The 27112-nt window shown below is 42.9% G+C and overlaps 1 protein-coding gene across 1 annotated transcript in view; it reads left to right on the plus strand.

Annotated features, from left to right (window-relative positions):
• PDCD11 (programmed cell death 11) overlaps positions 1 to 27112 on the plus strand; it is a 143282-nt gene that overhangs the window by 17513 nt on the left and 98657 nt on the right. Inside the window, exons 2-10 of the mRNA XM_063961956.1 lie at positions 13270 to 13383; positions 13945 to 14076; positions 19495 to 19662; positions 20337 to 20498; positions 22246 to 22369; positions 22659 to 22840; positions 22931 to 23038; positions 23920 to 24126; positions 26355 to 26479. Coding sequence (XP_063818026.1) covers positions 13291 to 13383; positions 13945 to 14076; positions 19495 to 19662; positions 20337 to 20498; positions 22246 to 22369; positions 22659 to 22840; positions 22931 to 23038; positions 23920 to 24126; positions 26355 to 26479 — 1301 coding nt within the window. The 5' untranslated portion in view covers positions 13270 to 13290. The remainder of the gene's footprint in view (positions 1 to 13269; positions 13384 to 13944; positions 14077 to 19494; positions 19663 to 20336; positions 20499 to 22245; positions 22370 to 22658; positions 22841 to 22930; positions 23039 to 23919; positions 24127 to 26354; positions 26480 to 27112) is intronic.

Below are 27112 nucleotides of genomic sequence, written 5' to 3' on the forward strand. Positions count from 1 at the left end.
CTCCAATCTTTGTTAGTTGGCTCTGCAGAATTTCCTAGCTCCCTAATATACTTTTGACATGCAACTAAGTCTTTCCTAGGATCAGGGAATTCAGACATCATTGATCTTAATTCTGCTCGGGAAAAGGGACAGTGCATGGCGATGTTTCTGACAGGAGTAGCTCCTGAAGCTTCACTGCTATTACCCTAACAGGATTAAGTCCAACAACATCATTCTGAGTAGATTCTACAACATGTGGTGAAAAGGTTTCAGCATAGTGTATGGTGCCGTACTTACCAGTCGATACGACCTCACCTGTCCCTCCGCTAGGGGCCTTTGATACTAATCTTACGGGTTGAGTCGTGCCTACTGCTGTTTCTGATATGGTGGCTGCTAGGGAGAGTGCTGATATTGTTGTGGGCTCATCCTCTTGGTCACAATCCTGGGGAAAGTTCAAAACAGGGTACAACTTGCACGGATTAGTGTTAGCATTAATTACTTTGGTTACATTATCCTTAACTTCTACACATTTAACATAACCCTGAGTGCCATTCTCTGCAACCAATTTCTCTCCAGGTATGTATGGTGGTGGGGGTGCAGTGGCTCTCAGTTTCCTGATAGGGTTAGATCCAGTGGCTTGCGCCAACCCCCTTTGTATTTCACCTTCCTGTTGCCACAATGTTAAATAATCATAATGTTTAATACGCCTTATTCAAGATTTAATCAGGCAAACTCTTCTCCTTAAATTCTGTAACACTTCTGGGTTAAAACTACCTACCCGGGGAAACTTTTCCCCGTCATGCACAGTCATCCTTTCCCATTCATTGCACAACATTTCTGTGTGATGACCATATTTCTCACACATGATATACCTTGCCGACCCGATTGGTCGGTTTACCAAATCAACCTGAACCTGGGTTGATCGCCCCTTACCTGAACAACTGGCCCCCATCTCTGCAGGTGCTGCTTTTACTACCTCTGACTTCAAATCAGGGTCTTTGGCAACCCTTACAAAAACCAAGATGCTCGGGGTAAGGCTGCGGTGGGGGTTTTGCGCCGAAGTCCGCCCACTTAACTCCCGTCCACGCTGGCCAATACGGCGACCAAAGTTCCCAGAGGTTCCGTACCCAACCTAGGGCACCTAAGTACGTCTACTTGCTCGGGCGTGTGGGAGTGTCTTACCCTCCCCAGCAAGTATCAGTCGCTGGAATGTCCCTGAGTGATCAGGCTACTTCCCTTAAAATAAAAAAATTACACAAATCACGTTAACAATGTGCAAGTAGCGTTCTTCTGAATTCAAGACACGCTGATGCACACAATCACATGCGGTACAATCGTATCTGCACATAAGCAACTAATCTTATGTGCGGAACGATCAGTGGAATCGAAAATTTCGGCTGCAAATTCCTTCAGCAATGAGCTTCTTTGGCCTATATGGGTCTAGCACCAACCCTCTTCGGTTGTGCTTCTCTACTTCTAGTCTGCTGTACCTGAACCTCCTGTTCTGTGACCTCCTGGTCTGTTACCTCCTGGTCTGTTATGTACAGCAGACTCTACTGCTCATAAATGTGTCGAGACTAACAAGGGACGCCTCCCAAGCCACCCCACGATATCACTCTCGCTGGTGTACCTCTTTCTACTGGCCTATGGTTCCCACTTCCGTAATAAAAGAGAGATCTTATATGTATACACACTCTTACATTCAAACACTTTTATTTCTGTACAGAATCCCTTTCATTCAGTAATAGTCTAACCCAGAAGAATTACAACAGAGAAAGTCTTTTTCTTTTAACTTTAAACTTTTTGGATTTGAGATAGATTTGCGTTATTTTCGCGTTACTTCCTTATCGCCTATTAAAACAATACTATCGTGCGGTTTGTATTATGTGGGCGTATCCGTACGCTCCGTTGCGTGATATACGCTCCGTGCGTCGACCCTTGCGTTGCGTACGCCCTGCCCTTGTAAGGACACGTGTACGCAGACCAAGTACGTCCACAGTTACACACTACACGTTTATCAATGTGAATGATCTTTAACAGTAATCCTTCACTGACCACCACTCAAATCTCCCTTGTATTCTAGGCGAGATTGTGTGCGTGCCTTTTACAATTATTCCCTTCACTATTTATCCTTTAACTATTAATAACAACAAATGTCTCAACACGTTATCACTAGTGTGTGGCAATCAGGAGAATAAGGTACGGACAGATAATCCTAAACAAGGAATACAGGTGTGTGTGCTTATGCGTACGTTCGCAAAACAGAAACTAAACAGGTTTTAAAAGACAATAACGTACTATTCCTACCTTTTGGTTCCGGATTCCTTCAGCACTCCTTACTACGCAAAGCAGACGCTTATCTGGTCAGCACTACGAGGAATATTACCTCCCGCCTTTTGCTGACCGATAATGTCTGCTGAAATTACCTAGTGCAGATATGTGAAGAGCGGGTGAGTCCCCAATTGTAAAAGCCTATTATATATCCTATATCAAACACGCTAAAAGGTTAATGAACACAGTACGCAATTGGCGTATGGAATACCGTAAGAGTACGCAAGTAGCGTACAAACGCGTGGACGAGACGCACGTTCGCTCACGGCTTAAAGCGTAAAGGCAAGCACGCTATAGGCTGCCGACTAACGTAATGATACGCTAGCAGCGTAGCGGACGCTCGAGACCACGAGGAGATCACGAGCGGCGCTGACGCTCACAGAGCTAAACCTTTGTAACAATATCATAAACAATGTACTTCAATTGTAAACCTTTGTGCAGTGGTAAGGTGTAAATGCAACACAGTGTAACCTTGTTAGTTTAAAAGCTGTACGAGCGATTCTCACGCTCTGAGAACCCTTTAGCAATAATAAACACTCATATACCGGTCTAAGGGTCTAACACCTTTTAAGGAAATGAATGAACGTTCAATCGCAAAAGAATACACAGTACAAGTTATACACTACCAAACTAACATAAAATACCTAACCGAGTTACTACACGTTAAAATACAACAAAGACACAATTACATTTAAAAGGGGGAAGGAGAGAGAGAATGGCTTACAACAAAATAGGAGATAAATATGGTTGCAGAGAACTTACGCACAAGGGGAACAATCGCAAGCGCCTTTCTGGATATCCAGCTCCCGATTATCAGTGATGAGAACCGTTGAAAAGAGTAGAGAGCTGGCCCAGATCGGCTTGTCTTTATATACACTTACACACAGTACAGTACAATGGTCCCTACATACTTATTATTCATTGGACACAGGAACTCGTCTCTGCATTATAACAAAAGGTCATAGGTTGGTTCATACAGGTGGGCTGTGACTATTTCAAACTGCTCAGGTGGGAGGGAAACTGGGTTTCCCGCCGCATGGGTAATAAAGTGCAAATATAGTAAATGTCCATAAACTTCTTATGTCCATAACTATACGCACGAGCGAGTAATCCGCTTCAAACCAACACCGGAATATTACTAATTATATTCTCTTCCGATGGATACTAAACACCACTGTGTAACCCCTGTCTGACCCTTCGTATCAAACAAAGAGGAATCTTTGTCCCCGAACATGCTATATTAACTAAACTTTCAGATTCTATCAAAGGGACCATAATCTACAAAATACACTATATGACTAAAATATGTTATGATTGAATCGCCCGCTAGACGCACACAAACTCTACCGTAAATGCGCATACCGCGCGCCCGCGAGTGCACGCGACCGCGAGTATACGCACGCACGGGAGAGCTCATGCTCGTGCAGCGTGCACACGCACGAGGTGCATATATGGCAATGTGCAGCGTGATATTTTTCTGACTTTGACACTGGTTTTGGCACGACTAAAAGACTGGAATAAAATCCGGTTCCTCTCTGAGGGGTAGGAACTGGAACAATGACCTCTGACTGTAGCAATTTTTGAATTGCTGAAAGTAACGCTGCGGGCACCGAGGTAAGCCTGTAGTAAAAAATTGACTGTGAGGCCTCTACCTCTGCCCCCACGTGCCTGTCCACTAAAACCTCTTCCTCGGCCTCGAAAGGACTGAGATCTGAAGGAATTAAACGTTGGTCCGAATAACCTCTCTTAACCTGTGGAGCGGTTCTTGTATAAGGAGTGGGCAGGAATGTGGACTTTCCAGCTGTAGCTTGGGAAATCCACTTATCCAATTCTGGACCGAAAAGCGTGTCACCTGCAAAGGGAATAGCTTCCACTGCCTTTTTAGTGTCAGAATCTCCCTGCCAATCTCTAAGCCATAAGATTCTCCTTGCTGATATGGCCGATGCGGATATGCGTGATGCAATCCTACTAGCATCCTTAGATGCCTGACATAAATATGAAGCCGATTCTCGAATGTGTTTTGCCAGATGCGTAATCTCCTCCAAGCTATTTTCCTCTTCAATAGCTTGTATAATATGACTGGCCCATGCTCCCATGGCCTTGTTAACCCAAACACAGATGAGGGTAGGCCTCTGTGCTGCACCTGCTGCTACAAAAATAGACTTTAAAGCTGTGTTAACCTTACGATCTGACACATCCTTTAAAGTCGTTACATTAGGTATTGGCAAAATTGTCTTCTTTGATAATCTTCCCAGGGAAGCATCCACTACCGGTGGATTCTCCCATTTATCCATTACCCCCTTAGGTAAAAGATACGTTACCTGAAATTGTTTTGGGAATTGAAACCGTTTATCAGGTTGTTTCCATGCCTCCTCCATTTGAGTTTGGAGAGATTTAGGAATGGGAAACACCGCTGAACGTGGTTTCTGGGATTTGAATAAGTCGAATTCCTCAGGTTCCTGAATCTCTTCTCCCTTAAAGTCTAGGATGTCTTTAACTGCATCAATTAAGGAGTCAATACCTGAGATTGCCGAATCCTCATCTGTATAGTCCGCGTCCAGGTTAGATTCAATTAACTCACCTTCCTCCGTATCCATAATAATACCATCCTCTTCCTCTGTTACCTGAACCACAGGAAGGGGTCTTTTAACTGCCTTGCGCACATTTGTGTCTGCTTGTGCGGGTGGCGTTAATTTAATGAGGAACTCTTCCATCGTCTTTGAGAATCCCGCAGCCCACTCTGATTGTTGTTTGCGTGATTCCGCCATTTCCTTGGATATTCTTTCTGTAAGAACATCCTCCCATGACCGTGATGGAGCACTGCTCCCCGGCTGTGCGCCCTTGTCTACGCAGGATTCGCACACCCCCGAACTGCCAATCCTCGTGCTTTTCTTATTACATTTCGTACACACGTAATAGGTCTTTCATGTCTTGGTTGTTGCCTTAGACATGATTAGCCCTTTAGTTGACAATTAAACAAAACTTTCACCTTTTATTCAGGAAAGAAAGCTTGTAATATATATGACGGGAGTGACGTGTTTGGAACCGGCTGTAAATAACTTGTCTTTAAGATATGCAAATAAAAAAACTTAATTTACAAATCAAAAAATAAAATAAAAAAATTATTAATTAATAATCAATCTAAAACACCAGCTCGTTAGCAGCCCTCACAAGCCCAGCTGTCAATCAGCTACGATGAAAGGGTTGTCCACGTACTCCCAGAATTTTCCTCAGGATCTTTGATCAGAAGTCCCTTGAAAATATAAGTGATAATGAGTTCTTTTTATTTCAGGAGATCCTCAGTATTCATGTTATATATTCTTTCCAACAGCAGGGGGAGCCTTACTGAACTTCCCAAATCTCATGATAAAGCATAAGAGGGGGAGGGATGCTCCCTGCCCCTCAGTTTTGGCGCCTGCACTGCATATTTAAAATGGCCGCCGTCCCATATTTTAATGTAGATCATTAAAATATCTACACTGCTTCTGCACTCTCCCACAAGAGAGCCGTACCTTCTGTGTCCCCCTCAAACACTGTTCAATTGTAACGAGCTGCCAGTTCACCCCCGCGCTCTCGCTCGTAGCGCACTCGGGACCGCTGCACAAGCCATCTCCTAGCAACGCGACCTGAGTCTCCCTGCCGCGCGGGTATTATGAATGTGTCAGCGGCGCTGTCTCTCCCTGCTATAGCCACGCGGGAACCGGGCGCGCTGTAACCATTATCTGTTAACAGCGCGACCCGCTCTCCCCGCGGTCTCTTCTGTCAGCGGCGCTATTTAAGCCGCATAATAAGTGGCTCTGTTTGTAAAAATATATTGGATCTGGCTGGCTCTGACCCCGGGACTCCAGGGACTATAAGCATTAAATAAACCCTCTGATCTATAGAGGTTGATATAATACTGGCCCTTTACAACCAGTACTCACGGTTGAAGATGAGAGGATCTCCTGATGAGAGATGCGGATCCCTTCAGTAGGGATCTTTGTCTCCCAGATCAACTTAAGCTTTGTCCCCCTTTTATTAGGTTGACGCAGCCTGTATTGAAAACATTTGACATTCTAGTCAGGAGCTATCTGCTCCTATGTGCTTCACCTCTAGCACAATTTTCAAAACTGAGGCATGAGGGGCGTAAAGGGGGAGGAGCTGGCTGTGCAGACAATGCAAATTTTTAAGATTGTGCCACACCTCCGGTTCGCAGACTTCACACCCCTAATGTCTGAGTGGAACTCCAGTGTCCCCTAGTGGATGAAAGAGAAATTATGTTTTTTGGGATTCTGAAGGGATACGTTCTGGTAAGGGTACGACAGTTAGCATAAAATTTTTTGTTTATTTATTTCAAGAGTTGTTAGCCGATAAAATCCATATATTCTTCTTCATTACAGTGTGTACATTTTTACATCCGATTGGATACTTTATATTCTTGTAAAAAGGTTATATCATTTTACTACGGTAACAATACATCACTATTCATGTGTTGCCATCGCTACAGTCCTTAGCACATGTCACAGTGGTGGTTGTCACATATAAAACGTTCTGCATTTGTGACATAGTATAGTGTTTTTTATTTACTTTTTTTTGAAAAAAAAAAATTTTTTATAAGCCTAATTACACATCATTTATCTTAATCTGATTTCGACACATAAAAAAATCAGGAGTAGAATAGTTGTTATAGATATGGCAGGATCACAAAAAATAATATTCTGGGGTCCTCAGAAGTTCCCCCTTGGTATACTAAGGGTGATGGATTAATATACCATTGACATACTAGTCTATATAATTGTTGCAGTGGGTAGCAATATCACGTGGCAACCAGTATAGCATAAATTGGATAGCCTCTGTAAGGGTGCATACACACTGGGTGTTTTTTCCCAGCATATATGCACAGTGATGATGTGAACATCGCTGGCAGGAAAATAGCTAGCTCAGTGCATATACTCTGCGCAGTTTGGCACTGACAGCTCCATATGTATTTGTGCGCATAATAAGAGTTGCCAAACTGGAATATATTGTTAAGGAGAGGAAGTGAGGTCTTTTCCAAATTCTGACTCTGCTGCTGTGCATGTGTCTACAGACAGTGAATGTTAAGCATATAACCGCTGAGTGAAGTACTGGGAGGTACAGCTAAAATAACTGCTCAAAGAGGATATGGGGGATTGATTCCCTTATACGTTTTTCACACTGCCAATGCCGGATCCCACCCGGGAATTGGAAACGGGTCCTTCCCGGGTGGGATCCGGCATTGGCCGCTGCTGCAGGCATCCCAGACCCGGCAATATGCCGGGCAGATTGCCATAGCAGCGGGGGGGCAGAGCCGGGGGCGGAGGTGGAGGCGGCGCTGGGAGATGAGATCATCTCCGCGCCGCCTCTCCCTGCTGTAGTAAACGGGTCCCGGGTCGCATCGACCCGGGAGCCTGTGTACGCAGCCACTGACCCGGGTATAACACTGCTTTATTCCCGGGTTGAATTGCCGGGTCAGGCGACCCGCGATTTCGGCAATGCCCCTTTCACAACGCACGCCGACCCGGCATATTTGTGAAAGGGGTATTAGTAAGGTTAACCCTCACTACCCGGGAGGGAGTATTTTGGCAAATAAGAGTGTCAGTATAACCTTATCCCAGAAGTATGAGAGAACGGAGGGACCCGGGGTGTGCACAGCCTTTGTCTCCCCAAAAAAACATACACACGTTTCACTCTTGGGGCTTGGTCATGGTCCATCTTTTTGAGTAGTTATTTTACTTGTGCCTCCCAGTACTGCACTCAGCTGTTATGTGCTAACATACCTCCCAACATGACCCTCTCCAGGAGGGACAGAAAGCTCTGCTCCTGGGCGTCCCTCTTAATTTATGATTGCCATCACCTGTGCTGAAACACCTTTCTAACCTATTAACCTGTTCAACACAGGTGTCAGCAATCCTAAATTAAGAGAAAAATCCAGAAGCAGATCACTTTGTCCCTCATGTTGGGAGGCATGTGTTAAGCATTCCCCGTCTGCAGACACATACGCAGCAGAGGGCCTAATTCAGATCTGATCGTAGCAGCAAATTTGTTAGCAGATGTGCAAAACCATGTGCACTGTAGGGGGGGGGGGGGAGGGAGATATAACATGTGCAGAGAGAGTTAGAGTTGGGTGGGTTATATTGTTTCTGTGCAGGGTAAATACTGGCTGCTTTATGTTTACACTGCAATTTAGATTTCAGTTTGAACACACTCCACCCAAATCTACCTCTCTCTGCACATGTTATATCTGCCCCCCCTGCAGTGCACATGGTTTAGCCCATCTGCTAACAAATTTGCTGCTACGATCAGGTCTGAATTAGGCCCAGAGACAGATAGTAATACCTCTTTCAGACCGCCACCTATGAGCACGGGTTATTGGCCCACGAGCGCACATAACCCATGTTCAGGTGCGGTCTGAAAGATGCAAGGGATGAAATACCGGATCGAGTGACCCGGTATTTGAACCCTGGTCATGAGCAGGGTTGAACACATCTTCAGCCCGGCTCACTGTGCGGTGTGAATGGGAGCCGGGTGGATGCGACCCGTTTCCCGTTCACTCTCTGTGTACGGGCGGCGCTTGGAGATCATGTTCTCTCCAAGCGCCGTCACCGCTGACGTCACCAGCACAGAAGTATGCCAGATTGTAGTCATCGGTAGCGGGGCGCCTGAGGCGGGTCGCACACTGGGAGCTCCCGTGTCAGGCTCCCATGTGCGACCCGCCTCAGGCGGTCTGAATGGGGTATAAGTGAGACCTTTTCCAATATCTATCTGTAACAATCTATTCCAGTTTGGCAACTCTTATGCTCACAGATACATGTGGAGCTGTCAGTACCATAATGGGAGACGTTTTGATTTGCTGTGTGAGACATTTGCCACACAGTCAATGTCTGATGTAGGGGAAAAAAAATAGCATAATAGCTTTTATTATTTCTAAGCGTTAATGAATAGATTTTGATGAGTGCCCCCAAACAAGAGTATACTTTTTTTCTTTCTCTCTGTGTACTTGTAGTTCTACACCTGCTGGAGAGCTATATGTTTCCTAGCTTTGTGTTCTTTACTAGTGAATGCCTTGGGGTCACTGGACTGCCCTTTTACCCCTGACCACCTCATTAAAATTCCCCATCTTTCCATGCTCCTCCTACTTGGTGATCAGATTTGCTGAAATGCAGCAATAATTTCCTTATTTGCCTTTCCAAATGTTACATCCCTGTGAATGACATGTTTGCTGTTAGGAGGTCCCATACCTGTATGTATTTGTGGGGTGTAGTATGTTATGCCGGCGGTTGGGATACCGGCATCGGGATCCCGACCGCCGGCATGCCGGCAGCTGGGCTAGCACAAATGAGCTATTTGTTCTCCCTCTAGTGGGGTCGTGGACCCCCTAGAGGGAGAATAGTTGTCGAGATTCCGGCGCCAGTATACTGAGCGCCGGGTTCCCAACAGCTGGCATACTGAATACCACCCGTATTTATGTGCCATGGAGTTAGAATAATTAGAGTCAAATGAAAAGGGTATGGAGATACTTCTATGCTCAAATCAGCCAATGGAGTGGATTATGGAAGGTAGATATGTTAGCTGTTGAAAGTAAAGGAGTTGCTGGTGCTAATTAGAGTAGAGTGTCTTGGAACTATTATTATTAACCGTTTCTTATAGTGCAGCATATTCCGTTGCATTTTACAATTTGAGGCAACAGTGATAAAACAAAACTGGGTAATACCAGACAGACACAGAGGTAGGAAGGACCTACTTACAATCTATTGGGAAGTAGGCCCTGATACACAAGAAAAGGTGCTACCTATTGCATAATGGTCCACCAGATTGCAAAGGATCCTGGTGGGCTGTATGATAAGGTCACACAGCAATGTTGGCCAGTGGTCAGGGGGATGTGAAAGAGAAAATATGTGCGGTTATGTGTGGACTCTACAGTGGGGATGTAATTGGTTAGGAAGTAGAGAAAAGAAGGGCCATTCCTGTATTGGCTTGGAATTAGTGTGACGAGCAGGGAGATCTCTGCTGCGCAAGTCATCATCCTCGTAGGTCCAAACAATTGTGCAGATATATAGAATTTATGTATGATACATCACTCTGTCCATTCTCAATGCGGCAGTGTGAAACATATGTCTACTTTATTATGGTTATACAGTTGCTTGAGTGAAACTTTAAACTTGACCAAATTGCTACTATTTGCAAATGTTTTATGTATTTACTATGGGGTCGATTCTATTCGGCAACTAACGAATAGCGCCGGGAATTAGCTCCCGACGCTATTCAATTCAGCAACTAGTTACGTCGGCGATGGGCCGTTCTCGCCGACAAAACAGGTTGAATTGTCGGGAGAACGGGTATTCTCCGACTTAACTCCCCGGCGCGAGGCTGATTCCCGACAGAATCAGCCTCGCGCCGGCAGCGAGACAGCACTTTTGTCGGGTTTCTCTTCTCATCCCCCGGGGATGAGAGAAGAATTCCCGACAATTGCAGGTAATTAGTTGCTGAATTAAATAGCGTCGGGAGCTAATTCCCGGCGCTATTCGTTAGTTGCCGAATAGAATCGACCCCTATGATTGGTGAGAAATGATACTAATTGTATTAAATATGAATTTTATTTATACTTATTGTAACAGATGCATATAGCCGCTTACAGTATTTGCCACTTGAGATTAAGAAACCAGTTTATATGATCTAACTTTTGGGGAGATGTACTAAGCTTTGGAGAGAGATAAAGTACCAAGAGTTCCTAACTGCCATGTTACAGGCTGTGTTTAAAAAAAATGACAGGAGCTGATTGGTTGGTACTTTTATCTCTACTTTGTCGCTTAGTATATCTGCCCCTAGGTCCTTTATGGGTTGAGTGGATTGGAACTCTTTACAAAATAAGAATTGGAATATGGGTTATTCTTTCTAGATGATGAGCCAATTGGGTCCAAAAACACGTGACATACAATCCATTTTATTTTCAAAGTATGTTCCCTGGTAATCAAAACATACTAGACAGGACTCTTGTCAAATAATATTTTTTGACGATAGAACGATTTATTTAATATATATATATATATATATATATATATATATATATATATATATATATATATATATATATATATATATATATATATATAATATACACACACACACAACTTTCATAGGTTTATAATTTTAATATATTTTTCCCACCTTATTTTAATTGATATATAATAAAGGTCTCAGTCTTATACTATGACCAAGTCAATACAAGAGTGCTCCTAACAAGAGTCTATATTTAAGATAATTTAAGAGTCTAAATGGAATGGTAACCAAGAAAAGGTAATGCTGATAACTAGACATGGTAGGGCCTTACTATATAACGTTTTTTTGTATTTTCCCTGGATTTTAGTGATTATTTCAGTATGCAATCAAATGGAGAAGAGATACTATTCAAAACTAGCAGTGTAGAAAAAGAAACGGAACCTGACTCTCCGCTTTGGGTAGCGACCAGGTAGTGGGGTACTATCAGCAAATGAGCTCACAGACTGAAAACACATCACCTTTGGCTCTGAGGAAGGAGAGCCACATTTCCGGGATTAGCCATATTGCAACAGGAGAGATATATAGTGAGAACATATACACCAAAAACTCACTGCGCTGGTTTAGTGCATGTTTGTAGTAATTATTCTAACATGACTGACACAAGACATATGTGTATATATAAAGTTTAGTTTTAATACATAAAAATATTATGGTGGATAGCTATACCGTAGTAAAACTTAAAATGACATATTGCTAATTATATATATATATATATATATATATATATATATATATATATATATATATAATTTGATATTGTCCTGACGAAATTTAAGCAATTAAATGAAACGTTGACTGCATTAAGCTGCGCGGACAGCTTTCTTTGAAGTTGCCATAGGCATGTTTCATTAGGTCCTGGAGTGCCGTATCCTTCTACAAGACTATATATCTATATCTATATCTATATATATATATATATATATATATATATATCTATATATATATATATATATATATATATATATATATATATATATATATATATATATATATATATAATTAGCAATATGTCATTTTAAGTTTTACTACGGTATAGCTATCCACCATAATATTTTTATGTATTAAAACTAAACTTTATATATGGCATGTTTCATTAAGTCCAGGAGTGCCGTATCCTTCTACAAGACTGTGAATTATTTACTGGCACCTGGGCACTTCATACTGCATGACATACAGGAGTGCCGGTCCTTGCTGTTGTGTGTGTGTGTATGTATGTGTGTATATATATATATATATATATATATATATATATATATATATATATATATATATATATATATATATATATATATATATATATATATATATATATATATATATATTCGCTTAACTCAGCCAAGTTGCAACAATCACAAGTTTTCATATGTACAGGTTACAGTATATCAAAGTTGAAGATTGAAACTTTTTTTTAAAAAAAGGAAGACTGCTCAAATTCTTAACTAAAGGTAATATCCTTTGGTTAACAAGATCAGCCAGGGAGTGTTACTAAATTGGTTGCTTTCTTCTAGTGGATAAATAAGCAGGTTTTACGCTTATTTATAATCTTTTAGCTGACATAGTGTATTGGGCTCTCATTAACACCTCTTATCCCTATTTAAAGCACTAAAATATATCGTGTACATTGTATACTTTTTTTTTTTGCTCTACTTCGTAAAACTGCCTTCACATAATTTGTTTAATTGTAAGTCTTCTACAAGGCAGTAGATAAATCAAAACCAATGTTTGAATTTTATTTTTATGAGCATTTAAGGAATATGATTAGGAGTAAAAATGATTGGACATCATTTTAATGAAAAATCAGGTGGTGCCCTGACAGCCCCTGTTGAGGGGTTTCACTTAGACCACAGTACCAGCCTAATGATGAACGTATTTACTTTACTGTATGTTATTCTCTCAACACAGAGATCCACAACAACAGAAGACATGGAAGAGAGCTTCCCTCGTGGAGGCACCCAGAAAAAGTCTGATGACACTGTTGCTAAGAAGAGACCCCGGCAAGATGACAATCTGTTTTCTGTATGTCATATGTATATGTTCACACATAGATTGACAGAATTTAAGGGGGAGATGTACTAAGCCTTAGAGAGATAAAGTACCAGCCAGTCTGCTCATAACTGCCATGTTACTGTCTGTGTTTGAAAAATGACAGGAGCTGATTGGTTGGTAGTCATCGCTCCAAGGCTTAGTACATCTGCCCCTTTATATTTAAATATCTGCAATTTTTAAATAGCCACATATTTTGTTTTTTGCTCCATGTCTGGATTACTTGCATACATTTAATAAATCACATTATAACATATAATCCAGACCTGGAAATTCTGAGGGCGCTACAAGTGTACAAGTACCAACATGCTCTGCCAGATAGCCAATCACATTGAGGGTATGCTGGGATTTCTGGTTCCACAACACCTGGAGAGGCTCCACTTGCTAATCAATAACATGTTCTGAACAGAACTAATGTTCTGTAAAATATAGCAACAAATCCATTTCATTAGTCTCAAAGGGTTATAACACATTTGTGCTATTTGTATTGTTATATACATATCTTTTCTAATTCATTATTTTGTGTTTTGTTAGATGCACCATGAAGAAGTGGAGGAGGAAATTAAGAAGAAAAAGAAGAGAGATTTTCAAGATAAGCCAACACCATTTAAACCTGACAAGAGCTCAGCTACAAAAGAGAAACCATTGCATTTATTAAATTATAAGGTTAGTGGGCTTTTGTAACAAGTAATAAGCTGATGTATGAACTTTGTACCATATAGTGGCGCATTTGATACCACTGTAATTTCACCTTAGTTGAGAAGGACCACCACATCATATCTCCATGCTGTTAATATTGTATATGGCCAAATATTATCCAAGCCCTCTGACTTTCTCCTGTATGAGCATGTTGTAGTTTGTTGAACTGGTGGACTCATTGCTGGGGTTTATATTCCAATGATTTGATTGCTTATTAGCGGTGTATTAATTTTCTGTACATTTACCTGCCACTGCTGTAAAGAACAATTGCAATATGTTCTCTGACCCTACTCAAAGACTCCTTCAAATCGGTGTTTATTAATTATTTTAGCAAATGACCTGCTTGCGCATTAATGTTTCTGTGGTTTTCCCAGTTTATTCTTAGCATGATATATAGCATGGTGTGTTTATGTATTTTTTCTCTTATTTACACTCCTCTATTGTTATGCTACATGCTTGGAGCACAGGCCAAGGCTCGCATTATATAATTTTAAACATAGAATTTGATGGCAGATAAGAACCACTTGGCCCATCTAGTCTGTCCCTTTTCTCTATTATCCATAAGGGATACTGGGGGTCACTTAGTACGATAGGGTATAGATGGGATCCAAAGGAGCTGGTGCACATTAAATTCTTCAAACAGGGTGTGTTGGCTCCTCCCCTCTATGCCTTCCCCCGCAGCCCGGTTTAGAAAAATGTGCCCTCAGGAAAGGATTTTTTTCTTCAATTTCATTTAAACTTTTATTATTTTCAGGTAGGCTGTTGAGCAACAGCCTACCAACACCGGCCTCCTGGAGGCGCTGAGTTGGATCCCGTGACAGGACAATGGTCCTGAGGGTCAATGTACCGCAGCATTGCGCTCTCGTGCAAACACCCGCAGCACGCCGCACACCCCCAGAACAGAGCCTGAAGATTAGAGGAGTGGTGAGTGTTGCCGGGGGTACTGCTAGCTGGGCTCCCCCGGTTCTTGGCGCGGGGCGGGCATACGGACTCCCTCTGGGGTGATCCCATAGCCCCCCTCGCAGACTGGCAGCAGCTGTAAAATTAGGCGTTGGGACCTCAATTTGCACATTATAGGGGAGATTGCCAGTATAAAAATGCCTATAGCTCTGGCACCATAGCAGGGGGCGGAGCTACGTCAGAGCGGGACTAGCGGCTTCCTGGCGCCATTTCCTGCACTCTAAGCAGCAGGACAGCCAGCTCCTCCAGAGGATACTCCACGGCCAGGCACGCACTGTACACTAAATTGCCTATCTTCTGCCTTCTAAATTGTTAATTAAAGGCTAGGTGCTGGTCCCTCCTCTGAGTCTCTCCACACATACTGGGCTGGGCAGTCTCTCTGTGTATGTGTGTGTGAATGTAAATGTTCCCTGTCAGCATGGTGAAAAAAGCGGTGTGTAATATTTGTCACACCAGATTTCCCCCCTCCCCTGCAGATTCTCTCATGTGTGAACAATGCAGTCAGCCTTCACAAGATAGTGGGTCTTCTGGGGGTTATTTACAAGAACCTGTTTGGTTGAGTTCTATTAAAATTATGATGTCTAATGAGTTAACTACTGCTAGACAGGAAAAGCAGCAGTCTATGGCTGCTCTGGCTAAGGATAAGACAGAAAGCAGACATGTAACCCCTCTCTCACATCCACTACCCCAAAAGCGGGGGTCACCTGACATCCTCTCGGAATCCGAGGAGGAGGTGCCAGTGGTGGAAGAAGGGGAGGAACTGGAATCTAAGGAGGTGGATGATTCCTCTCAGGTGCAAGGAGTGGAATCACTTATCCTTGCTATAAGGGATGTTTTACATATTCCTGGGAATGAAGCGGATGTACAGCAATCCTTTTTCTCTGCACAGAAAAAAGGGCTGGTCACCTTTCCTGACTCTAAGGAGCTGGATGATCTTTTCAGGGAACCATGGGTTTCTCCTGACAAGAAATTCCAGGTGACAAAGAAATTAGTTGCCGCCTTTCCTTTTGCTCCTGAGGGGCGAAAGATCTGGGAGACTCCCCCTGCTGTAGATGCTTCGGTATCACGCCTGTCAAAAAAGACGGTGCTACCAGTTCTGGGTGGTAATGTCCTGAAGGAACCTGCGGACAGGAAGATCGAAAACACTTTGAAATCTATTTATGTTGCAGCAGGAGCCTCCCAAAGGCCTGTTATTGCGGGCTGTTGGGTGACTCACGCCATACATACCTGGGCAGGTAACCTTCAGGAGGGCCTAACTGGAGATAAGTCCCTGGCTGAAATGGTGACGCTGCTTCAGCATATCCAGGAATCTGCTCGTTTCCTCTGTGAAACAATTAAAGGCATTGGCATTAGAAGTGCTCGTAATTTTACTATGGCTGTTTCTGAATGCAGGGCGCTTTGGCTACGTCAGTGGGTGGCGCACACAGTCAAAACGGAGTGTAGAGGTGTTGCCTTTCACAGAAGATTGGCTATTTGGAGGTGTGTTAGACACATGGATTTCGAAGGATACTGCTGCAAAATCCATGTACGGACGGGAGGTCTGCAGCTTCACCGGCTAGACTAGGAGTTGGCCAAACCAGTCCTCGATATCTACCAGCAGTTCACATTTTCCAGACCACCTAGCTGGTGCACAGGTGTAGGCATTACTAATTAAGATGTGCTGCATTCATTCCTAACTGACAATTCTACAGATCTCCAGGAGGCCTGGAAAACATGTTGGTAGATCTCGAGGACCAGTTTGGCCAGCCCTGGGCTAGACTGTCTTACACGGGTCCTTCGCTACAGTCCTTTCGGACCACAAGGTTTAAGGGAAAAGCCAGAGGTGCCTCAAGTGCGGCAAGAAGCTCCAGAGGCAAGTCCCGTAAACCTACCACCACAGGATCTCTGGACCAGGGCATCAGCTCTGTCTCCTCTAAATCCTCAGCATGACGGTGTCCTTTCGCTCATGGGGGATCTCAGGGTGGGAGCTTGCCTGAGATTCTTCAGCCTCATTTGGGAATGCTCCTGCGAGGATGCTTGGGTAAAAGACCAGATCTCCGAGGGCTACAAACTGGAGTTCGAATGCTCTCCGCCTCACAGGTTTTTCAAGTCTGGCTTGCTGGCTTCCAAGAACATGCGCCTTACGTTACAGGAGGCCATTTGAAAATTGGTTCAGACTCAAGTCTTTATTCCAGTGCCACTACAACAACGGGGCGAGGGATATTATTCCAGTCTTTTTGTGGTACCAAAACTGGATGGTTCTGTGAGGCTAATTTTGAACCTCAAATCGTTAAACCCATATCTGCAGGTTTTCCGGTTCAAAATGAAGTCTCTGAGAGCAGTGATCTCAGGTCTGGAGGAGGGGGAGTTCTTAGTCTATCTGTACATAAAGGACATATACCTCCATATTCCGATATGGCCGCCTCATCAAGCCTACCTCAGGTTTGCTCTGCTGGACGAACACTATCCGTTCCAGGCGCTACCCTTTGGCCTATCCACGGCTCCAAGGGTGTTCACAAAAGTGATGGCGGAAATGATGTTCCAACTCAGGATTCAGGGGGTGAACATTGTCCCCCTACCTTGACGATCTTTTGATAAAAGCGAGATCAAAGGAACAACTGTTGGACAGCATCTGCCGCACGACAACTCTGTTGTCATACCACGGTTGGATTCTAAACTTCCAAAAATCCCACCTCGAGTCGACCCAGCGTCTCCAGTTCCTCGGGATGGTCTTGGACACGGTGGCTCAGAAGGGCTTCCCTCCTGCGGACAAGGCAAGGGCGTTTCAAGAGTTGGTACGTATTGAGATTTCTTAGTCTTCCGGGTAAGTTTTATGATGTAGTCCATGCACCATTTTAGTTGCCCTTCTTTGTGCACACTCTCACGTATTTATATCCTTCTGAAGATATGGCCTCCAGAATTCTTCTTTCTAGGGAGGTTATGACCCAGTGTATAAGCAGTGTTGTCAAGTCTATTGGTTCTCCACTGTGTTTAGATAATTGGCACTGGTACATATGTAAATATAGGCATAGAAAAGGCCATGCCCCCAGTTTGCACACTATGCCCTTCTTCTAGCTGTGGCAACACTCCATTCTGGAAAGCCATTAACTTTCTAGCAGAAAAAAATAAGAAATAAGTATATAGACTTTGGTAGAGCAGAAACATAGTATTAGTACAGTAGTGTGACAGATAGCTTTCACAAAGTATCTTATTTAGTGTCTCTCCCTTAAGCTACTGTGTGGATACATTGTTATTAAAAGATACTTTTTGAGAGCTATTTGCTACATAGTAACTCAGTGTTTCTGCTCTACTAAGAGTCTATTGGGCCCTACACACTGAAAGATATGAACGCTCTTGTTCATTAATGAATAAGATATCTTTCATATCTTTCCGTGTGTAGACACCAACGATGAACGTTCTGCGGCACTGCGCTTATTCATCGTTGGTGCCGGGTCGTTCATACCTGCAAGCTAATATGGACAATATTGTCAATATTCGCATGCAGGGCTATGGGTCCCGGTGACGGGGGGAGTGAAGAAATTTTACTATCCCCGCCGCCGGGTCGTCCGTTGGCCATACCGGCCGTCGGGCAACTCGGCGACCAGTCGGGTAATGTGTAGGACTCGTATGACTAGCTAAGCATGAACTGCTGTGAATAACATTGGCTATGCAGTTTAATACATTTCCTTATCAGAAGGAGCTGACTAAGGCACTTTAAAGTATTGCTGCTAATCTGATTGAATCTACTAGTACTATCCAGAGGGAAAGCAGTTACTAGTTATTATTGTTTTGGATTAATTTTTTTGTGGAATAATTGGATAAGTGGAAAAACAATTACAAAGTCATTGACACCTTCAATTGGCTTTTTGCTAATTACTAACCTAAGTTGCTATTGGTTGCATTAATTTTTTCCTATATAATAATATTATTGCTACTAATTATGTTTTATTAATGTTGTTTTCTGTTACATAATTTTATTGTGTACACCAGCCGTGTGATCTTTTTGATTGTATTTTATTGTCTTATTGACCAGTAGATGTGTAACATTTTGACAGCACTTCAGTATACTAATTTCTGTTTTTCTTGTGTAAATTTGTGGGGTGTTGGGATTTCCCGACATTGGTTTCCGAAGCTGCAGTCCACTGCGCTCTTTGTAATTCTGCAGTACTGGGCTTTATCATTCGCATAGCAGGCTAGCACTAAAAATAGATGAATTGTGTGTGTGTATGTATATATATATATATATATATATATATATATATATATATATATATATATATACACACACACATACACTCTTACACTTATTTTTGTTTTGCTGCATTAAATGTGAAACATGCATCAACCAAATGCAACTGTGCTATATAACTTTTATACCATACATCATACTCGTGTATACTAACAGAGAAGCTTTAATTTTAAAGAATAAAAAAATTGTTGTTTCAGGATCTCAGTGTCGGAATGCTGTTTCTGGGCTGTGTGAAGGAGGTTACGGACTTTGAATTAGTTGTAAGCCTGCCATATGGTCTGACCGGCTATGTCCAAGCAACAAATATCTGTGAGGCCTATACAAATCTCCTTAATGAGCAGGTGGAAAAAGATGACCCTCTGGAGGTAAGAGATGGCACCTTCATTGGTTGTTTGTTAGTTTGGGAACTTTTATGCTGCACTTCTCTCCTAATGCAATATTCAAGGGTGTCTTCACATAGTATTTATTGTGGGTAATGTATTGTTTCATATTTTTATAGTATAGTGTTTGTGTTCCCATCACACACACACACACACACACACACACACACTCACTCACTCACTCACTCACTCACTCACTCATGGAGTGAATGTGTTGGGTATGTCCAAGCATCAAGTCCATACCACAAATTTGTGAGCAGCATGCTGGCTGGGATGGTGTTGGAGGTACACTGTCAGCACTTCTTGTGCGTATCTGAGGAGCACACTGCAGATGTGCACTGGACTGCTCGCTAATTGCATGAACTAACATTAGGAGACAATAATTTGTTTCTTCTCATTCTTGGTGCTGCACGAAGTGCGGAATGTACACTCCCAAATGGTTAGTTGGTCTCATTACCAAGACACTACGGGTACTCGGGAAGAGCACACAAGTGGCAGACAGCTGACACACACGTTAAGAGCATACAATACACTACTTACATTTCATAAAGAAAATGGAAAGCTAGCTGGAATTACTTTTTAAAAACTATCTTTGTACACATTATGTTGTTGCTTATCGATGCATGTTCTGGACTTACATTGAATTTTGTGTGTTTCAGGCTTTGTCACCTTTGTCTAGTCTATATTCTCCAGGCATGCTGGTGCGATGCACAATTAGCAACTTGGGGACTACATCAAGTGGCCTCAATAGCATCAAGTTATCCTTGAACCCCAAACTTGTCAATGTGGCCCTTGCTCCTGCTTCTTTGCGCACAGGCATGGTATGTACTGCTTACTGTGGGGAATGTTTCCTGTTGATGTCTGTGGGCCGTATTCCGACAAGACGGCAGCTTCCGACAGATTTCTGTCGGAAGGGATTCCGATCTATTCAAAGAGGGCACTTTTTTTCCAACAAGTCGGGAATTCCCGACTTGTCGGAAAACACGTGGATCGGCGGAATAGGCGCCAATCCACGTGCTTCTGTCGGAAACGGTGCTAAATCTGACAGGTTTTGGCCCCTTTCCGACAATCTCAATCCGACTTTAAAAAAAGTCTGATTGAGCAAGGCGTCCCCCGGCCAGGCTCCTCACTCCCGGCAGCGCCTCCAAGTGATATAGTAGATTTTAACTGGTACGTGAATTCCTTTGCATTATGGGGCAGATGTATTAAGCCTGGAGACGGCCTAAGGAAGTGATAAACCAGTGGTATGTGCAAGGTGATAAACGCACCTGCCAATCAGCTCCTAACTGTTCATTTACATATTGGAGCTGATTGGCTGGTGCATTTATCACCTTGCACTTATCATTGGTTTATCACTTCCTTATGCCGTCTCCAGGCTTAATACATCTGCCCCATAATGCAAAGGAATTCACGTACCAGTTAAATTCTACTATTCTGTTCCTTACACTCTATAGGCATAATTCAGAGTTGATTGCAGCAGCAAATTTGTTAGCAGTTGGGCAAAACCATGTGCACTGCAGGGGAGGCAGATATAACATGTGCAGAGAGAGAGAGATTTGGGTGCGGTGTGTTCAAACTGAAATCTAAATTGCAGTGTAAAAATAAAGCAGCCAGTATTTACCCTGCACAGAAACAAAATAACCCACCCAAATCTAACTCTCTCTGCTCATGTTATATCTGAACCCCCCCACAGTGCACATGGGCCGTTGTTCGCTGCGTATCGATCATTTAAAAAGCGGCAAATCTGCACATGCACCGCAATGCGCACGCGCGGCGTACGGGTACAACGAGCATCGTGGTTTTGCACAGGTTCTAGCGACTTTCAGTCGCACTGGCGGATGCAAGGAGATTGACAAGAAGTGGGAGTTTCTGGGTGTCAACTGACCGTTTTCTGGGAGTGTTTGGAAAAACGCAGGTGTGGCTGGGCGGGTATGTGACGTCATTACCGTGTCATTCGTCGCAGCAATCATCGCACAGAATAAGTAACTACAGGGCTGGTCTTGTTTTGCACAAAATGTGTTTGCAGCCGCTCTGCTGCACAGGCGATCGCACTGTTGCAAAGCGAAAATACACTCCCCCGTGTGCGGCGACTGTGCGTTTGCACGGCTGCTAAAAGTAGCCAGCGAGCGATCAACTCGGAATGAGGGCCATGGTTTTGCCCAACTGCTAACAAATTTGCTGCTGCAATCAACTCTGAATTACTCCCTAAATGCGTTCCTATTTACAGAAAGATAAGTTGTATGAGCCATAAGTGTATTAAGCTAAATAGAAAATGAGAAGTACAGAATATTGCAACAATCTTCCGAAAGTGATTAGTCTTACACTGATCAATTTCCTGGTTTTAGGTGCAGATTATCAAAGCTTGGAGAGAGAGAAAAAGTACCAGCCATTTAGCTGCTGCCATTTTTGAAACACAGCCTGTAACAGGGCAAGAGCTGATTGATTGGTACTTTATCTCTCGTCAAGCTTTAATACATTTCCCCCTTAGTTATGTAGTAATGTTTCCTAGATTGCTCCCGTTGCCTTATCTGTATTGTTAAATGTTCTAACTGATCATTTTCTCTTCAGTTAGTGTCTGGCTGCTTGTCCAGTGTGGAAGATCATGGCTATCTCATTGATATAGGAGTTGGGGGTACTAAAGCGTTCCTTCCTCTTCAAAAGGCTGAAGTGTATTTAAATCAAATCGGCAAAGGTTAGTGGGCACTAATAAGCCAAAGTAAAATGAAAAAAATAAATATATATATATACATACATACATACATACATACATACATACATACATACATACATACATACATACACACATACACACATACACACATACACACATACACACACACACACACACACACACATACACACATACACACATACACACACATACACACACACACACTATATATGTGTGCGACCTCTCTCCTACACCATGGAGGCAGCTATTTTGTGGCTGCATCAATATTTGTCTCCCTTTGTGCACCCAGGTGCGGCACTGCGTGTAGGGCAGTATTTAAACTGCGTGATTGAAGAGGTAAAGATTGATGGGCGAATTGTGCGACTGTCAATCACCCAGTCTGATGTGGCTGCGGCTATGGCCACAGTGGAACAACAGTGGACTCTGAATAATCTGCTGCCTGGCCTAGTGGTTAAAGCTGAGATTCAGAAGGTACAATTAATAGAAGACACCATATTGTACAACAGATGCTGGATAATGGATAGTCTTACTGGAATTCACAGTTGTTTCTCCTGGTTACAGGTCCTTACAGACCACATTACTGTGTCCTTCCTTTCTTCCTACGCTGGTGTGGTGGATTTCTTGCATTTTGAGCCGACTAAAAGCAACTTGTACAAGAAAGATCAGGAAGTATGTATCAAGCTCTTTAATATGGTCTGGCCTGGGATTGTGTTGATTCAGAATGACTTACTATTGAAGATTCACAAAGCATGAAATAGCCAAAAATACATGAAAAAAAGTTGCAATCAGGAACATATGCTCAGATTGTCTACACATTGTCTGAAACCAACCATACTACCTTGCTTAGAGATGAACCATGCAGGAGCTGCTTGAGAGAAAAAAATACTATAATACTTTTTTTATTTTTTTTTACTGCTTTGATTGGCTACCTGGTGTTTAAAACGTAAACGCTTATGGGCTGTAGGCATTAATGCACTGTAGGTAGCTAGTGTTTGCAGCAATTCTTGCATGAAATTGCATTGTGCATGCTCCAAATGCGCATACACACACATGTGGCTCCGCACAAATCCTATCTCATGACCATAGAGGTAGAGTGGGGGACAGAAGGGACCATTCTCACATGGGCAAAGTTCAGTTAGTGTGTGTTTACCCAGATCTGTCTAATGCAAGCTGGCAGGTAAACACATTTATGCATGTTAAAAGGTGTATCCTTTTAAGCTGCTATAGGGCTGGCAGCTCTGTGTCTCCAGGTGACCTGCAATATGTAAAGTTGGGTGATTAAAAGATGTTAAAACAGGTGAATGGTGACAAAAGCTTAAAAAACTCATTCAGCTCTTGTACCTCAACCAACTTCAAATTGAAACCCTGAAAATGCCATTCTAAGGGGGAGATTCAAATATTTGAAAAGTCGGTTGGGTGTCTGTTTTTTCCTGTCTATTAGATAGGAAAAAACAGACTCCCAACTGGCTTTTCAAACATTTGAATCTCTCCCTTAGAGCGTTGCTAGACAGTGTTTTATAACCGATGTCTCCGGACTTGGTCTCTTCCAGGTAAAAGCTTGTATCCTGTGGATTGATCGATCTTCCAAGACCATCAGACTGACTCTGCGCAAGTGTTTCCTGCAGCCAGGGAACCCTGTGAAGCAGCTATCCAGTGACTGGATTGGCACTGTGCATGACACCTGCACGGTGAAGAAGTTGCATAGGACTGTGGGAGCTGTATTTCAGCTGGATGGAAACACAATGGGCTTTGCATTTGTAAGTTGTGATGAATCCTTTATAACTTGTGCGTGTAACATTAAATGACCTTGTACACCAGCATTTACGGGATTTGTAAAAGAAAGCAGGGTGCTTTGTTTCCCCCCTTTGTGCATCAGATTTTATGGCACTTACACTTTGAGGTAGATTTTCTAAAACAAGTGTTGTTGTCCATAGCAACCAATAAGATTCTGTCTGTAATTTTATAGAATGGTATCTAGGATCTGATCTGCTACGGGTAACACCACCACTTGTCTGTTTTAGAAGCTTTAGTACATCTACCCTTTTGTCTAGATTTCAAAATTTTCCTTAATTGTTCAGGGGCTTCAAACCGTATGTTGAGCTCAAGGGGCTAATGCTGACTCTCAGCGGTTTGACCTAGAAATGTAAAAGGGAAAACACGTAAGTGTAAAACACTCCTTGTTATGCATTTGGTATTGGTGCCGTTTCTAGAGTTCCCGGTGGAACCCGCTGATAGTTAGCAGATAGTACAAGCTGACAGTTTGTAAATCTAGCACCAAGTGTTTTATAGGAGTTTCCCTTTGAGTGGTGTCATCACAATTTAGAGATCCCTTAGTGAAAAGTAATTCACTAACATTGGGGGTAATTCTGAGTTGATCGCAGCAGGAACTTTGGCCCTCATTCCGAGTTGTTCGCTTGCTAGCTGCTTTTAGCAGCATTGCACACGCTAAGCCGCCGCCCTCTGGGAGTGTATCTTAGCATAGCAGAATTGCAAACGAAAGATTCGCAAAACTGCGAATAGAAATTTCTTAGCAATTTCCGAGTAGCTCGACACTTACTCTGCCACTGCGATCAGTTCAGTCAGTTTCGTTCCTGGTTTGACGTCACAAACACACCCAGCGTTCGCCCAGGCACTCCCCCGTTTCTCCAGCCACTCCCGCGTTTTTCCCAGAAACGGCCGCGTTTTTTCACACACACACATAAAACGGCCAGTTTCCGCCCAGAAACACCCACTTCCTGTCAATCACACTCCGATCACCAGAACGAAGAAAAATCCTCGTAATGCCGTGAGTAAAATACCTAACTTTTGAGTAAAATAACTAAGCGCATGCGCTCTGCGAACATTGCGCATGCGCAGTAAGCAACTAATCGCTATATAGAGAAAATCGGCAACGAGCGAACAACTCGGAATGAGGGCCTTTGTTAGCAGTTGGGCAAAACCATGTGCACTGCAGGGGGGGCAGATATAACAATGTGCAGAGAGAGTTAGATTTGGGTGGGGTGTGTTCAAACTGAAATCTAAATTGCAGTGTAAAAATAAAGCAGCCAGTATTTACCCTGCACAGAAACAAAATAACCCACCCAAATCTAACTCTCTCTGCAAATGTTATATCTGAACCCCCCCCGCAGTGCACATGGTTTTGCCCAACTGCTAATAAATTTCCTGCTGCGATCGACTTGGAATTACCCCCATTGTGCAGTTGCCTACAGGATTGTGCCGTTGCTGTCTACATGGATATTCTTAGAAGTGCAGTAATCCATAGCCACCAATCTAGGGCAAGTTATGAAATGAAAGCAGTTTTCTGATTGGTGGATATGCCAGTAAATAACCACTTTTGCTAAGTGACCTGCTACTCACAGCAAAGTCGGCTATTATGTGTGTTCAAACTGTGCATCCTATCAATTTAGTAAAGACCAGTGCTATCGCTATGGCCAGGACGGATTCCTGGTGAATTATTGGCTACCGCCTCATTTAATTTTGGTTCAGAACACAAAATGAGCCTTTTTCATGAGTAGGGGAAAGCTCCACTTTAAAGAGCATGTCTAGCCTGCAGCCAGTGGAGGCAGCCGTTTTGTTGACTGATCCAGTAATGCAGCCTATTAGGAACCAGTGCTTTATACATATTAGTCATATATTATGACTATTGGGGAAGTGCCTCACTAGTTCTTAAGTGATTTGATAGGTGCCATGCGCATGAATAGTATTTGAGCCTATAAATGGCTGCATCCGTAGTGTGATAGGTGCTGTATGAGGATGCAGTGAGTTTTGGATCTCCGTATAATTGATAACTACAAGATCTAACTTATTAGTGGCTTTTGAGTACAATGTTGCATGAACTTGTCTTGTAATTTCATTTGTGATTACCTAAGTAGTAAACACCTTTCATCTTCCCTGAGACCCAGAGTTTACATCACTGTTCACTTGAATATAGATTTTACCCCTTTTCTTGGTTTAATACTGATCTGTTTCTGTGTTTCCTGTACAGAAATGTAACCTTTCCATTTCAAAACATTCCGATGGTCTGGATAAGTTTAAAGTAGGCTCAGTCCACAGTGGTCGTGTGGTGGGATTTAGTCCCATGGATGAGACACTCCTGCTGTCTTTTAAGGGGTAAGTTTGTTTTTTGGGACCACCTCTACCTCAACAGTACCGATGTCACAGTTGAGTGTTGTCTAGCTGTACATTAATGGTTATATCCTGAAACCATTAGCTGTTATGCATAAGCACTAGATTTCTTGTGTGCAGATTAAAAGTGTATGTAGGTGTACGTTCTATGGCTGCACAACTTGACTTTTCTCCTTCTGTGGTAGAAGACTATAGGCGATGGATTACGTCCCATCCCCTGTAATGCTCATACTCCTGTTTCTCTCCAATGCCCTATATAGAAGGTGGACACAGAGCCTTTTTGCCAAAGTTTCATGTTGCTTACAGTGCCTGGTAGCACGGTTACTGGGAGACAACCTAAACCATATGTGGAGCCTTGATGGCAATTCTTTGTAAAGACTGCCTCGGCTGTGCCCAGGAGCATGCCGCAGAGGTGTAATACTGCATTTCCATTCCTCTGACATGGCTCACATGCAGCCTAGCCATCTGGGTTTAGAAGCAGATCTTTGTTGCTGTGTTTACTACAGCTTTTAAAGGTTCTCAATTCCCCAGTGTCACTAACAGGAGTCCAATATAGAGTCTCTAGCATGGCTGAAATAGGGCCATGCATGTAAATGTGCACAGGATATATATCCTATC

The sequence above is a fragment of the Pseudophryne corroboree genome, chromosome 3 (assembly GCF_028390025.1).
Source record: "Pseudophryne corroboree isolate aPseCor3 chromosome 3, aPseCor3.hap2, whole genome shotgun sequence".
In the NCBI taxonomy this organism is placed as follows: Eukaryota; Metazoa; Chordata; class Amphibia; order Anura; family Myobatrachidae; genus Pseudophryne; species Pseudophryne corroboree.